Source organism: Leptopilina boulardi, unplaced genomic scaffold, assembly GCF_019393585.1.
Source record: "Leptopilina boulardi isolate dan_hultmark-lab unplaced genomic scaffold, ZJU_Lbou_2.1 LbouV2_213, whole genome shotgun sequence".
Classification (NCBI taxonomy): domain Eukaryota; kingdom Metazoa; phylum Arthropoda; class Insecta; order Hymenoptera; family Figitidae; genus Leptopilina; species Leptopilina boulardi.
This window is the reverse complement of record NW_026137767.1, coordinates 2,997,204-3,013,243: the sequence shown is the minus strand read 5'-3', so window position 1 is coordinate 3,013,243 and position 16,040 is coordinate 2,997,204. Positions and strand designations below refer to the sequence as shown.

General features: G+C 31.8%; 1 protein-coding gene across 4 annotated transcripts in view; it reads right to left on the bottom strand.

Annotated features, from left to right (window-relative positions):
- LOC127278965 (ankyrin-3-like) overlaps window positions 1-16,040 on the bottom strand; it is a 117,847-nt gene that overhangs the window by 30,442 nt on the left and 71,365 nt on the right. For all 4 annotated transcript variants that reach the window (XM_051300958.1, XM_051300956.1, XM_051300959.1 and 1 more), the window contains 11 exons: window positions 15,584-15,739; window positions 15,004-15,300; window positions 14,390-14,573; window positions 13,641-13,760; window positions 13,486-13,570; window positions 13,363-13,380; window positions 13,062-13,286; window positions 12,548-12,693; window positions 9,044-9,252; window positions 8,702-8,906; window positions 4,859-5,048 (listed from right to left, as the gene is read on the bottom strand). In XM_051300958.1, coding sequence (XP_051156915.1) covers window positions 4,859-5,048; window positions 8,702-8,906; window positions 9,044-9,252; window positions 12,548-12,693; window positions 13,062-13,286; window positions 13,363-13,380; window positions 13,486-13,570; window positions 13,641-13,760; window positions 14,390-14,573; window positions 15,004-15,300; window positions 15,584-15,739 — 1,835 coding nt within the window. The remainder of the gene's footprint in view (window positions 1-4,858; window positions 5,049-8,701; window positions 8,907-9,043; window positions 9,253-12,547; window positions 12,694-13,061; window positions 13,287-13,362; window positions 13,381-13,485; window positions 13,571-13,640; window positions 13,761-14,389; window positions 14,574-15,003; window positions 15,301-15,583; window positions 15,740-16,040) is intronic.

Here is a 16,040-nt window from a genome sequence, read left to right as displayed (position 1 = left end):
TAGGACGGCGCCACAGAAAATTAAAAGGCATTAAAATAAGCTGCAACGCTTATTATTTTAATACAATTTTGCTTATTTTAATACCAAAATTGATTAAAATAAGCAAAATTGTATTAAAATAATAAGCGTTGCAGCTTATTTTAATGCCTTTTAATTTTCTGTGGCCTTAAAACTTACCTCATAATATATCAAACTCAATTTTTTCCAAACGGGAGTTCATATGCCCTATATTTCTTTCCCCATAATCAACTAAAATTATGTTCTATGTTATTTTTATGGGACCAAAAATGTATTTATCAAATTGTTAAATGCGATCAGTAAGATGACTTGGAAAATTTAAGAGCTGTATGTTACTATGGATAGCTATCTAAATAATTTGGAGGATAAATGGGGATTTACTCGAACATCGTGGGGACGATAATATTTTGTAGTTTAGTTGATAAGGAAAATAAAAGTTTCTTTAAAGTTTCCCCCTTCAGTGGTGGGGGGAGCATCTACAAATTTTCAAAAATGTAAAAAAAACAATTATATGGAAATACTTCAGCGTGTCAGATATTAAAACCGTTTAGATACTCCAATGTGTCTCTCATACCAAAAGTATGTTCATCTGTCGGTTTGCGTCGTGGTAGTGGCCCTCCGGATGGATACAAAATAGAAACATGACCTTAAGACAATTCACTAAAAGAATTTCTACATCTTCGGATTAATCATGTGGGAATTTTCAGTAGGGACAAAACTAGAAATAAATCTTGGTGGTCTTATTATCTCATAAAACATTTCCTTTCACTCTGGTTATATTTAATTCTGCAAAAATCGATAAAAGTAATTTTGTTGACATGGTGAAACTTGTTTAATAAATATTTCAAGTTTCGCAAGTTAGAAAAATTATAATTATTTTAATTAAATTTTTAGTCCGTAAATAGTAAAAACTACCATTTCCAGAGTAAATTTGACTATTTCAGTAGTATAAAATATGATATTCCTGAAGCATAAAGTATACTTTCGACATTTTTAAGGAACTACTGCCTTTTAAATTCACTAATTTAAATTATGGAATATCACCAAATTTAGTGATATTCAAACCAGAATTTAAATGTCTTGGGGCAAAATGCCAAACGGTTGCGTTAAAAGAGTTTTGCGTATGCCCACCCAAGCATCTTTGCAAAAGGTTGTCTTTAGAAAGATCTTTATTTATCGGAAATATTTTCTTCTGCATGTCAACGTGAAAAGAATAGCTGATACCCTGTAAAAAATGTTAGATAGCGAGAATCGGGAAAACGTATTGAAGCTCGGTATGTTGAATCCGTTATTTGAATATTAACATATTGGAGTGTTAGGTTGAATCCGTTGTGTGTAGTTTGTCCAATAAGTTCGATTGAAAACAGCGTTAAAACGAATGAAAAAACGTTTTAATTGAGATAAAAGTGGCCTTTTATAAAAAAAAGGTTAAATAAATTCTAGTCTTTCCACAATTTATTTAACCTTTTTATTAATAAAAGGTCACTTTTATCCTAATTAAAACGTTTTTTCATTCGTTTTAACGCTATTTTCAATCGAACGTATTGGACTAACTATACACAACGGATTCGACCTAACACTCCAATATGTTAATATTCAAATAACGGATTCAACATACCGAGCTTCAATACGTTTTCCCGATTCTCGCTATCCAACTTTTTTTTATAGGGTATTACCGAATAGAGAACCAATTCTGCATTCATACTTCATTTTTCAACAATTTAAGTTCTTCGCCGTAAGGATTTATTTCAAGAATGGATTTAAAAGTTTTGAATCTCCGTCACCAATTTAATTTCTATATTTTACTCCATGTAATTCTTCAGACTTTTAAAAAACTTACAATCTTATTGACCTTCATTTTTTCAGCTGACCCCTCGTAATTTATAAAAAAATCTTCTTCGTGTTCTAGTATCCAAATATACAAGTACATGCACTTCAGTAACTTTATTTTACAACGACTTCGATGGCTTTATTTGTGTAGTAGCCGATAAGCGTATCCATTAAGTAAAGCAACAAAAATCTATGCTTTTTCCTCGAGCCATCACCAGAAACTTTTAAATAGTTTAATGATGTTTCATATTTATTTTCTTTTTGTTCTTTCTTTACACCTTTTTCATTAAGAGTAAAAAAAACAGTTTTACGGTGTAACGTACATACTCTAGAATCAAGTAATATACAAATTTACTTAAACCTTTTCTTATATCCGTCAAGTTGCTAAATTTTATTCCTTCCAGGCTAATTACTAAAAGTTTCATAACAAACATTATTCTTTGTGTTTACAATTACACTATAATATTCAAATTCTCCGATTTCAGTCTTTTACCGAACTGTACAGAATTCGTATACTATCAAACAGTCAAAGCAGATCTACCAACGGCCTGTTTTTAACTAATATGTTACTATGAATTTTCTATAGCACTCTATGTACAAGGATACCCCACTGTCGGCGCTGCTGAAAATAAGCAACTTTGTTTTCCAGCATCGAAATCCAGTGATAACAATGTTCCATTACTGGACACCTTGAATACTGCATCATCCAATGCCACAAGGAGGATGGATTATGGGGCACGCATTTTCATAAGATTCTCCAGGTCCGCTTAGAAAGACTTGTAAATAGAAGAGGAAGCGTTTCTAGTGCCAGTAAACAAGAAAGCTTGATTCCGCCTGACCTATAGACAACGAGACAGTCAAAAAAGAACTCGAGAAGTGATTAAAGCTTAGGCACTCTCTACATTTGAATCAGCGGAATTTCACGGGTAAACCAGTAATAAGTATACCACTGGTTTCATTCAGTGGAAATTTTACTGGAAACCAGTGTATTTTCACTGAATAAAACCAGTGGTATACTTATAACTGGTTCACCAGTAAAATTCCACTGATTCAAATTTAGAGAGCAGGAGAAATCTGATTGTCTTAAGAGAATTAAAGAAGAGATCGACAAGATTGTAAAGTCTTGCGAAGTCCAGAAAAATGTCAACATGGCTATTAAGGACGGACTAAAGAATCTTCAGGATCTTGTCAGTGTGGCGAAGACAAAGCTCGCTTTAGCTGATCCTTGCAGGCGCTATGGGCCACATGGAGATAAACCGGGAGAAGTGGAACAAGAAAGGGAGCATATCTATGAGAATCGGCTTCAGGTTGCAATCATAAAGGCGCAGAGACGAATAAAAAGTTCTAGCAGTGCACAGAGGACTGACGCCGAGGCGAAGAAGGAGAACCAAGAGGGGGCACCTCTTGTCAAAAAGATTGCAAAGGTGAAGGTAGCACCGAATCCTAAGCAAACCAGTAAGTAGGACGAGACGAGTGAATCTACAATGGTTATTGGAGTCGCAACAGAAACAAAGTATGATGAGATCTTCATTAGTTTGCAAACTGCAGAAGAATTCTAAACTACTTCTTATGTAGAGAAAAGTATGGCGATAAGATGAAGAACAGCAATGTCGCATGCAGCGGATGATGCGGAATCTTCAGGATGGCCCTTAAAGAGTGTGGTTTTCAGTGGGTCGAACAGAACAATAACGGTCATTCCTACATAAACTCGGAGTACCGGGCTCTAGGTTTCTGCCTTGGATACTAAGGGTTATGCAGATTTTCCACTTCGCTCGTAAAATAAAAAAAATTATTATTAACCACAATGAGGAACGCAGTAAATGTATAATTTTAATTTGATGAAGCCGTACATTTTCCACTCCTTTTTCTAAGATAACAGATTAATTTTTGTCTTCCCTCCTGGTGCCTCATAAATTTCAAAAGTTAATATGCCTAGTCCATCTTTTCTGAAGTTTGACTTTTAAATTCCTTTTTGCAGTATACTCAATTTCAATAATAACATTATGAAAATAAACATATTTTCAACACGTGCCATATATTTAATCATAACCTAGAGGGCAAAAACCCATGTTCGTTTTAAAAACGTTTTTAGAAAGTTTTATCTCCGCCAAACAATGTTCTGAAACATTTTAAAAACATGGATGTTCTAATAATGTTCTAGAACATTTTTTGCCTGACGTGAAACGTTTTAAGCACGTTTTTGGAACGAACGTGGTTTTTTGCCCACTGGGAATATTGAAGGAAAATATAATATAAATATTAAAGTAGAACGCTGTGTGATCGTTAAATAATTAATTACGTAGGGTAAAAATAATCGACTTTTAAAAAATTTATGGTTTCTAGAATAAGTGTGCAAAAGGATAACTTCAGTTTAGATCAAATACCTGGATTATGAAGAATTTTAGCTGATACGCCATAGTACTGTGCGCTTGTAACAGTTAACGTCCTCTTCAAAAGATTGTTTGCAAAAAATTAGTGATAATATGAGCCCTTTGTGTTGTCCTTTTACACACATATTCAGATAAATAAATAAAGATGTTGACAGTTGAAACAGATGAAAGAAGAAGATAATTTAGACCCTATACACAATATTCATTCTAACCTATAATTAAAGTTTGTAATTAAGTAATATACAATAGATTCTCCACAAGTATATGTTTAAAATCTCTATATTTCCCTAAGTGGACATTTTACTTTCCCAGCTCACACGGAGGTAATGGAAACGAATTTTTATGCGACAGTATCGGTTTTCTTTGCGTGCGCATAGAAATAAGCATTCAAGAGAACCTACTGTATTACTTTCCAGAAATATGTATTATATACTAACAAATAATTTACATTATTAAATTATAAATTACAATCCCTGGTAAAAATTCTGGACTAATCTGGAATTGGTCTGAAGCATTCCGGTTTATTGTGAAAAACACGGTTAAATAAAGCTGTGTTAAACCACTTTCTCTCTATATACATATATTGCATCTTCATATAAATCAAATTGTTAAAAACTTACTTTGTTATAAATGGAACGAATAATGATTCCTTGTATAATTCAGTGGCCATTCGTGGAACATCACTTGTACTCCTGTAATCCATCAACCAAAATCTGGCTGAAACCGTTGTTGTAAAAGAAACTCGGTCATTCATAAAAGTTAACGGTGTTGATCCAGTCACATCTTCCCATTGAGCTTCACTGGTACCCCCTATAAAAAGATTTTAACCTTTAGTTATTCAAGTTAGTCGAAGCATATAATAAGTATATTACAGGGTTGTCTACATATAAATAAACAGTTTTTAACTTTACGTTATACAAGTGGGTGACGTATTTCGCTTTGTAATCTTACTGATTAAGGACTAACATAACCTAAGTACCAAATTCGAACCGGATTCGGTTTAAACGTAGTTTTCCAAATTGTTAATTGAAAGATTTAACATACTATACATACATAATTTTAATCGTACGAAACGCGTTTAACTCTGCGAGATGGGATTTTAGTATCCAGGCAATGAAACGTAAAGGGGTACCAATCTAACTTTTGAAAATGATAGATTATCTCAACGACAGGTGAGTTGTGTACGAGAGCAATGCATGTCCTATTAAAACAGAAATGACATGCGGAGCTTCCCAAAGTCTGAAGGTAGGTCCAGCTGTTTGGAACGTTATGTATGACGGTTTCCTAAAAATGGACCTACCCGAGGATTCGTTTCTAACCGGGTTTGCTGACCACGTGCTTTTGGTGTGTTTTTAAAGATAAAACTCAATGAAAGTCTGCGATAGGGATTACGCAACCGATTTCGATTATCGACTAAAACCGATTATCAGCCTCGAATAGTCGAAAATTTTGTAGTCGATTACAAGATTTCGATTATTTCGAAAAACCGTATATTGTTGTCGAATAGTCGAAAATATTCGAAATTTATTTTATACAGATTTTCTACGAAATATAGCTAACACAGTTGTGGATACAGTGATATAGACATAAGTCTGTTTATTCTCACATTTTCATCTGAATATACGCGTATGCAAAGACATTGGCGTATGAAAATGTAAGGGTAAGACAGACTTCTGCCTACGTCATGTAACAAAAAAAGACGAGAGTAAATTTTCGAAAAAAGGTGTGAATGTACCTTTATTCACACTCTTACTGTGGCCGAGTTTCGCAGGTTATTGTGTTTGTGCCCTTAGTTTGGAGGTTAGGTGTAAGATACACGATACACGCGAGTCACACCTCGTTACAAAGAGATAAAACTACTAAATCTAAACCGCCTACCATCCTCATGGCAGATGAAGAAGAGACTTTATGCGATATCAAAAGTTTACTAAAACCCCTTGCTTTAGCGACCAAAGATATAAGCTCCGAAAATAGTACAACACTCAGTAAATGTATTCCGATTGTGAAGAGGCTCAATCAGGTAAACATTTTACTTAATAACTTATTTTGACAGCTTTTAATGATAGTTTCTAAAGATATTTAATAAAAAGTTGGAATCTAAAGTCCAGTCAACGGATACTTTTTCTAATGATGACATTGAAGAGAAGTTTGAGGGACCTAAAGATTTTTGGAGTAATTTTGACAAAGAAGTTCAAAAACATGTAAAACTTTTTGCTGGACAATATATTGCAGGCGGTGTTTCTGTTCAACTAAGAACCTTTTTAGATACCCCACCAGTTAGTCGTTTAGAGAATCCAAATCCTCTGCAAACATGAGAGGCAGTAAAAAGTGAATACCCTTTTGTCTACCCAATTGCTCAAGAATACTTAAGTATTCTTGCCACCTCCGTCCCGTCGGAGCGTTTATTTTCTCATGCGGGCTTCTTATCTAATACACTCCGAAATAGATTATCTAGAAAACATTTAGAAATGTTGGTTTTTCTTCGGTCTTGTCCTGAAAAATATTGGTTCGACAACTAATATGTTTTTATTCTTGTGTTATAATATATTATATATATTAAAGTTTTATATTGTCTCTTAAGACTTAAGTCGCAGATGAAGGCTGTTTTAAAGGAAGACTGATTTAAGTTTAATACAGTAAGAAAACTCAAATGTTGAATTTTAAACATGTTTAAATAAAGTAAGAAATTAATAACAATTAATTTTATTTTGTGTTTTCCTCATCAAAAAACTTAAGTAAATTTGTTTCAAAATTTTTGCCAAAATTATCGACTGCTATTCGACTACACTGTGTTCGACTATTCGAAAAGTCGATAATCGAATATTTTTTTCGGTTATATATCCCTAGTCTGCGACGAGTGAAGTTTTGGTTGGATTGACATGGTTTGAAAATGGCCGTCGAGAAAACTGAGGCTCTACTTGTCACAGACCGAAGAGACTTCTAATTTCCATGGTTAAAAAAAACATTAACATCTTGTCACTCCAAGTCACCGAGTGCATGGGAAACCTTTCGAGGATGATGCCAAATATCGGTGGCCCCAGGGAAAAGAAACGGAAACTAGTGGCGACTGTGGTTAAAGCAAAGCAGCTTTATGCTGCCCCTGTTTGCCTTAGATCCACAGCATCTTTGACAGGCTTCTCGCGGTTTAGAGAGATCCAGCACGGAGAATAGTGTCAGCCTTTAGAAGGGCGTCTACTTGCGCTGTTCTGGTACTCGCTAGATGACCGCCAATAGATGGCAATAGAAAAACAGAAAATTTTCTACCTTTACAAAGATCGGACGAGTACTTCAGAGCGTAGTGATAGACTCAAAGCGGTAATACGTAGAGAGTTTAGAAGTAGATTCGTTTAGTGATGGCAGAAAAGGAAACACGGCGAAGTTGGCTATTACTTTACGCAAGCACTGCCGAGTCGTGGTTGTCTCGGTCAATACTTTTACAGATTTAAGATAGAAACAGATGCGAAATGTGTGTACTTCAACGGAGCGGGCGTCGACGAAGCAGCACACATTGACGACGCGGAGCACGCGCTCTTTTTCTGCGGGCACTGGCGTGAACTTAAACAAGCCATGTTTTCGGGCTCCAAGTATCTGACTTGAAAGTAGGCCTGCAACACAGTGGGCACACTTGCTCAAAAGACGTCCTGAGGATGTCTTTTAGACTTGTGACAAAAGAAAAACAAAACGGGAACAAAACTTGTCCCCGTATGGTATATCTTAAAAACGTGAATAATACGTCTGAGGTACGTCCAAAAAAGGTTCTATGTCTGTTCATAAAGATGTCTTTATCATGTCTAAAAGACGTCTTTTTCAGATTTTAAGAATAGAACATTTTTCATAAAAATAACTTTTATATTTTAGTTTCTAAGTTCAACGTAAAGATCGAAACTGTTTAAGATAAATCTTATAGAAATTTTTAAAGTTTGATTCATTTCATTGACAAATAAGTTCGTAAACTTTGTAAAGGAATTTATCAGTCTCCGATGGCTCAGACGCTTAAGGCGTAGAGTTTCAACCCAACGTATCGCGAGTTCGATCCCAGGTCCGAGAGGATTTTTTCATTCCTGATTTCTGTATAAGCATGTAGAAAAAATACAAAAAAAAGTCAAAATTTAAATAAGATAATAATTAATGTGTTAAACTTAGAAAATATATCTAAGTCCTAAAGACGTCCAAAAGAAGTCTTTAGGACGTCTTTTAGACATCCTTATTGAATGTCTTTTAGACGTCTTTTGGCCACGACATTGAGCATGTTAAAGACGTCCTTTCGATGTCTTTATGATGTCTTCGAGACATTATCATCAAAGTCCCCAGGATGTCCGCGGACAAAAAAGACGTCTACAGGACGTCTTTTAGACGTCCTGGTGCCCACTGGGAAGGTTATGCAGAATTTCCACTTTACTCGTAAAATAAAAATATATACACTACTTTAAGAAATATTACAGAATATTTCTTAATAACCTCACCTGCAATACTGCACAGTAATCTTAACGATGTAGTTTCACCTCCATATTGATTAATCATTCCTTTATTCGCTGCTTGAGGGACTGGAATTGTAAGAGTAATTGGTTTATGAAACTTTCTTCTTCTTGGTTCAATTGTAACGACAGGAGAAACTGCTACACTGTTGCCAAGAAGTTTTGCTGTTAGCTCTGTTGGTATAACGTGTGCCTGTAATAAGATAACATCTTTTATTATTACATAAGATATAATTATATATAGAAAAAATTCTCATATTAAATGAAACGTTTCAAAAAGATGTTAATCTGCACTCGCATATAAATGTAAATATTTCTCTTAAACCCCACCTGTAATCCAACAATGATCTTTTTAGTCAAAGAACCTGGTGGAAATACTGCTTGAACGTGATTAGCAACACTGGATATTAAAATTCCTCCTTCTGCTCCAATAACATGAACTTCTTGCTTAATCCTTGTAACAATGGCAAAATATTGTGGCAATGTTTTAGTTAGAATACGAGTTATTCTTCCCGAGTGTAAGGCACTCATTTGCGTATCTGCAATTATTGCAATTAATTGAAAATCTCTTACTTTATGGTCAAAAGGTAATTAATATTCTATCTAAAAAAAAATGTTAAAACATGAAATATGGTTTTAAAAAACCATTGATTCTGACAAATTATGATTAGTTAAGTTGATTTGTTAAATAATTTAGTTAAATTAAGCTCTAGTTAGTGAGTAATTAATGTGTAAAGTGCAGTGCTTACATCTTACTTCAAGTGCGCGATTTATCTGTAATTTTGTGTATAAAACTATATATTTTCCAAAAAAAACCTTTATTTTTATTAAATAATTAAATATAATGCTTTTTTTAAATAACTTATTTAATTAGTGCTTAATAAACGTTTAATTTAATAAATTTTCTTTGTGTTTTTTGTGCGCAATTTTACCGACGACACATATAATTCTGTAGTTCGGTTGTAAATTGTAGATGGCGATGAACTATAGTATTTTAAAATCGACATTATAATTGATAGAAAAAGATGCGAAAGAGGTCCACCTCCAATTTGAATAAAACTTAGTATACTAACTTTTTTGGTGCGCTGATTACGAAAATGTTAGTGAAAATTAGCGCAAATTTGATTCTCATGGTGAAAACCATAAAAAAACACCATAAAATCATGGTTTTTTGCAATTAACTCGAAAAAAACGCAAAATTTCAACAATTATTTCAGTCAAAAGTTTTAAGTCTGAAATATGTGTCCCAAGTTTCAGCTTCTTAGCTCCAAAACTGTAATAGTTAAGATGGGCGGGACACGCTTTTTTCAGAAATTTCGAGTTTTTCGAATATAACTATATGCTATCAAATTCGATTCGGGTTCGCTATAATTTTCCTTTAATCTAGGTGTCGATTATGTAATTTGATTTGATTCTGACATCAAATTCAAATTTATTTTGACGTCAAAGTTAAATTTAATTCGAGAAATTCATTTTTTGATTTGATTTTGACGTCAAATTCAAATTTATTTCGACGTCAAAGTCAATTTTAATTCGAGACATTCTATTGTTCATTTAATTTTGACGTCAAATTCAAATTTATTGTTTGATTTGACTTTGACGTCGAAATAAATTTGAATTTGACGTAAAAATCAAATCAAAAAATAAATTTGAATTTGACGTCAAAATTAAATGAACAAATGAATATCTGGAGTTAAAATTGACTTTGACGTCAGAATCAAATTAAATTACATAATCGACACCCTACTCGCAAAAATACGCATGTATACCAAGTTTGAACATCCTACCTCCAAAACTGTAAAAGTTAAGGTGGGGGGACACGTTTTTTCCGAAATTTCGAGTTTTTGGAATATAACTATATTTAATTCAACTCCAATCGGGTTCGCCATAATTTTCCTTTAATCTACTCAAGAAAATACGTATGTATACCAATTTTGAGCTCAATCGGTTGAAATAGCTAAATTTTAGAGGGAGGGGACATGATTTTGTGGACGGACATAAGTGAAACCATAAGGGTTCCGTTTCGGTTCACTGCGTGAACGGAACCCTAAATATGATGGTGAAACAGTGCACATCATAATTATGGAGAAATTTGGTACTTGTAAGTATACTATTTTTGTCGAAGAATAATAATTTTTAGTAAATAATGTACAGGACATAAAATGTGTGTTTTTTTGACACCTATCATTTTGTCTAAAACAATTTTCGAAATTTTGCGTTTTTACGAGTTAATTCCAAAAATCCATTATATGTGTTTTGGTAAAATTGCGCACAAAAAACACAAAGAAAATTTATTAAATTAAACGTTTATTAAGCACTAATTAAATAAGTTATTTAAAAAAAGCACTATATTTAATTATTTAATAAAAATAAAGGTTTTTTTTGGAAAATATGTATTTTTATACACAAAATTACAGATAAATCGCGCACTTGAAGTAACAAGTAAGCACTGCACTGTACACATTAATTACTCACTAATATAGCTTAATTTAACTAAATTATTTAACAAATCAACTTAACTAATCATAATTTATCAGTATCAATGGGTTTTTAACCATGTTTCATGTTTCCCTATTGAAAATCCCCACATGGGAAACTACATGGGATCCTATGTCAAAAGCTATGTAAAACCCCACTCTTATATAGGAAACCATATGGTTTCTCATATAAATCCCCATGGGAAATTTTGACAGGAATTGACTTAGGAAAATATCAAAACGAGGTTCCTCATTTACCATGTTAAATCCCATGTCAAATACCATGTTAAATACTAAATGAAATCCTTTATCATTTTTTTTAAATTTTCTTTTTTGAAAATCCCTACATGGAAAACCATATGGGAAACTGGAACACGATTTCATGTGCATTCTTACACATGATAAAACAAATAGATTTTAAGCATAGGAAATCATATAAGATTTCATATAGATTCTGAAATTTCAACCTAAGATTTCACATGGATTTACATATAGGAAACGATATAGGATTTCATTCGGGAGTTTTCAGTTGTCTGCTTTATGCAGGCTGCAGTTTACAAAAAATATTAATTATTTTATTAAATATCAAATAATATTACTGCAACTCATCTGAAAAGAAATAAAAGTTTACTTTAGTTCTAAGTTAGACTCTCAGCTTTTATAGTATTCCAGACTGATCTCAACTGTGAGAGAAAATATTTTCACCATCTGGTGGCGTAACTGTGGAACCCCATGTCATGCCTTAAGTAAAATTCTGTATCATTTTTTTGAAAAATTTTCCCATGTCAAACCCCATGTCATTCCCCATGTGACATGGGGTTTGACATAGGAATTGACATGGAAAATTTAAAAAAAAATGATAATGGATTTCACATGGGGAATGACATGTGATTTGACATGGGAATTTACATGGGAAATTTTTTTGAAAAAAATGATAAAGGATTTTACATGGGGAATGACATGAGGTTTGACATGGGAAAATTTTTCAAAAAAATGATTAAGGTTTTCACTTGGGAAATGACATGGGGTTTGACATGGGGAATGACATGAGGTTTGACATGGGAAAATTTTTCAAAAAAATGATTAAGGTTTTCACTTGGGAAATGATATGGGGTTTGACATATGAAAATTTTTCAAAAAAATAGGGATTTAACATATTTTTTTTTAGCTTTTAACCAAAGTTAACCAAAATCGAACCGTATTCGGTTCGAATACGGTTTTCCTAATTCGCCAGAGCAGTTATGTTAAATAAAGCTGTAATTATTATTATGTTTTAAAATAATTTGTTCTATATTTTTAGATGCCTAAACAAATTAGTTTGCATTTTTAGGAATAGAAATATAAAAACAATACTCACCATAAGAAGTGTTTAATAAATTGTCATCACTGTCGAGAGAATTATCGTGTTCTTTCCAGTTTTCTCCATTCTCTGATCTTAAAATTATAATTTCTCTATTGTTTTCACGAATCGCAGCAAAATTTGGAATATCAATCAATACAGGCCTAGAAAAAGTTGTCTTTTAAATTTCCAAATAAAAATTTACATATTAGGATAAGTGGTAAAGTTGTCGATCTATTTATCAATTCGTGTATAAAATCTGATAGTTACACGTATTATTACTATTAGTTATTCTGATGAAAACAACTAGTTTACAATAATATTGCATTAGATTATACCATATAGGGTTACCCAGATTATACATATTTCAAATGAAGCTTTCAACCATATTTCATTATAAGTTGATAGTGCAAGCTTGACAACCTGTCATGACAATTTTGCTGCAAATTTGACACAAGCTTTGTACTACTGTCTAGGTTACCCTACAGTATATGTATTGATAAAGTAGTATTTCATGAAATGTAAAATTTACCCTAGGAAAGAAGCTCCAACTGGACCCATCTCGATAATACGAGCAGCTAAAGATTCTCCTTCCATTAATGGAGGTGGATTTATAACTTTATTTGGTTTTACTAATCTGCAAGTAACACGAATTGGCATTGTAGCTCTTCTAGGGGGAACAATTATTCGAATTCCACTATGTCTGCAACCCTTCATTGTGTCCCCTCTTGCATCCACCAAAAAGCTAACTAAAAATCTGAATTAAAAATTTATTAATATGTTGAATTAACTTCTTTTATAAAATAAGTTTGAATATGTTAAAGGATACTTACGATCGAAAATGAAGTTTCCTATAAATAAAGACAAATTATTAGTGAGAATCATTATTTTTTACTATAAGAAATTGTAATTTGAAAGTCATTAAACTTTAAGGTAAGTAATAATAATATAATTACCCAAAACCAAAATTATCATTGTCAAAATTTTCTCCTATGCAGTAATTATTGCTCTGAACAAACTGTTGCTTTTCTTCCTTTGAAACTGAAAAAGTAAAATTTTGTAAATAGGCACTATTAGTAGGGTAAAACTTTCAAAAAATAATATTTTTTACCATGCCTATGAATAGGATCGTCACGGGTTACATCGATAGGCAGAGAATCATCTCGTAAACTCTTCATTAAGTCTACTGTTAAGTATCGATAAGGTTGTTCGCTAATTAAAGCGTCTGAACCTGTAAATACAAACCCAATTTAAAATTTATGCTCTAAAATGTATTCACTTTTAATTATAAATATAGATGCCTTAATCTTTACTAAGAAATATAAACTTCCTGAATTAAAAAGCCTAGTATTTTATAAAAAAAATAAAGTATATTTTCTGATTTAACAAAGTATTTAATAGTAATCCTAGAAAAAAAGTTAAGTTAAACAAAGCCTCTGAAAGATTCAAACTAAAAATTTTATACTGTATTTTAGGCTTTCAGAAATATAATAGAATTCTCTCTGGAGTTGATACCAATTATACGGTATACGGTCCTTATCAGATAATTCTGGTTTAGGTACCCTGTTAAAATTAAGTTAGTACACTTCACTCCAAACCTGTATCAGGATGTTTCAAAGGTTGGATTTAAAAAAAAATTTCGAAACCATATTCACTAAAATAAAATTGCATCAACCTTTTTGAACTGACTTTAAAGTCAACACTGTAAAACAAAAGGTATTAATATAATACCGACTTTAGGTATACTAAATTGTCTTTTGGTTCTATTTTGATACCTAAAATCGGTACTATTTTAGTACTTTCTTTTTACAGTGAAAGTAGTAATTACATTTTTTAGTATTAAATTTTAAATGTCCTTACCACCTTCTTCATCAGAATCAGAGATAAAACTTGTTTCTTGTAAACTTTCTGGGGCAATAACTTTATATTTCTCTTCCCAATTTTTGTTATCAGGTGTTACACCATCGTAAGATAGTCCTTTTAAAACTTCTATTACAGATATATATCCTAATTTTTGAGCGATATTTAAAGCTGTTAATCCATCCTAAAAAGACATACAAGTTTAAATTTATATCAAATTAAAGTTTCAAAATTAATAAAATAAACTTACTAACAGTATTTATCATATTAAAAAAGAAAAACTTATTTCATACGCAAGAAAGTTTGGATCTGCCAATAATTGAAATCCTTACCCCATTCATTGTCATTTTTTAAAATAAGGAATAAAATAAATGTCAAGAGTTAGATGGAACAATTTGATTTCACAATTTATTAAAGAACACAAGTACTGTTATATTATATGTATATATCTAAAAATAATAAATTCTAACAATTTTTAAAAGTTTATCCAAGAAATCAGTTTTTTGAATATTTTTTAGTGACTTCCCTTAAAATATTGATTATAACCAAATAAGAAAATAACAATTAAAATAAAATTTTTTTTAATATTAATAACAAACAAATTGAATAATTACATTTGTATGTGCTCTATGTGAAGCATGACCTTCTATAAGAGCAGACACAACATGAGCATGTCCTTGTTGAGCAGCTTGATGTAATGGAGTATAGTTTTGATTAGTTTTAACATCAATTTCAGCCGAATGTTTTAATAAAAATCTTATCATTGCTAAATTTCCAAAGTGAGCTGCAATATGAATTGGTCTATAACCAGTCTGAGTTTGTTTTTCGATATTTGCACCATTTTTTATTAAAATTGAAGCTACTCTAGTAAAATCTTCTTGGGCACATAAATGTAAGGCTGTGAGTCCATTCTGTAAAAAACTTTATTTCAATTTCTAAATTAAAGTAAAAATTTGATAATATCTATTATTTAGAATTTTAAAAAACTTATGTAAAAGATAGTGGTTTCTTTTAATTCCATTATTTTTGTTTAAAAAACGAAAGAAATTAGAATAAAAAAATTTTTTGGGGGGGTCCGGAACATAAAAATTACCCCGTATATTTACTTACATACATTAACTTTTATATTCAACAATAATAAAGCAATACAATTTTTGTATTTAATTAAAAAAATTAATACTAATTTGATATTACCTTAGCATTGTAATTAGGATCAGCTCCATGATCGATGAGTAAATTTATCATATCGTAATGCCCCTTTTGTGCACTTAAATGTAATGCAGTATATCCAGCTTTTGATTCAACATTTGTTTTTGCTCCATGTTCTAATAAAATAGTAGCTGTATCCATCTAGAAAAAATAAAAATTTATCCATTATATTCATATCCGTTAACAGAGGAAGAAAGTACAGCACATATTTATCCTGTGCGATAAAGATAAAAAATTAAGTATAATTTATCGGAAATTTGAATTTAAGAAAATATTAATGTTATTAAATAAATGTCAATCATGATGAAATAAACATTTTCAAGAATACAAAATTTAAGGAAATAATCAGCAGATGATTTAACTGCTTTTTTAACCCTCGGAGCACACACCTCTTTTTTCGAACAAGTAGCACAGTCTGGGTCACTGTGACCCTGTTTACTTT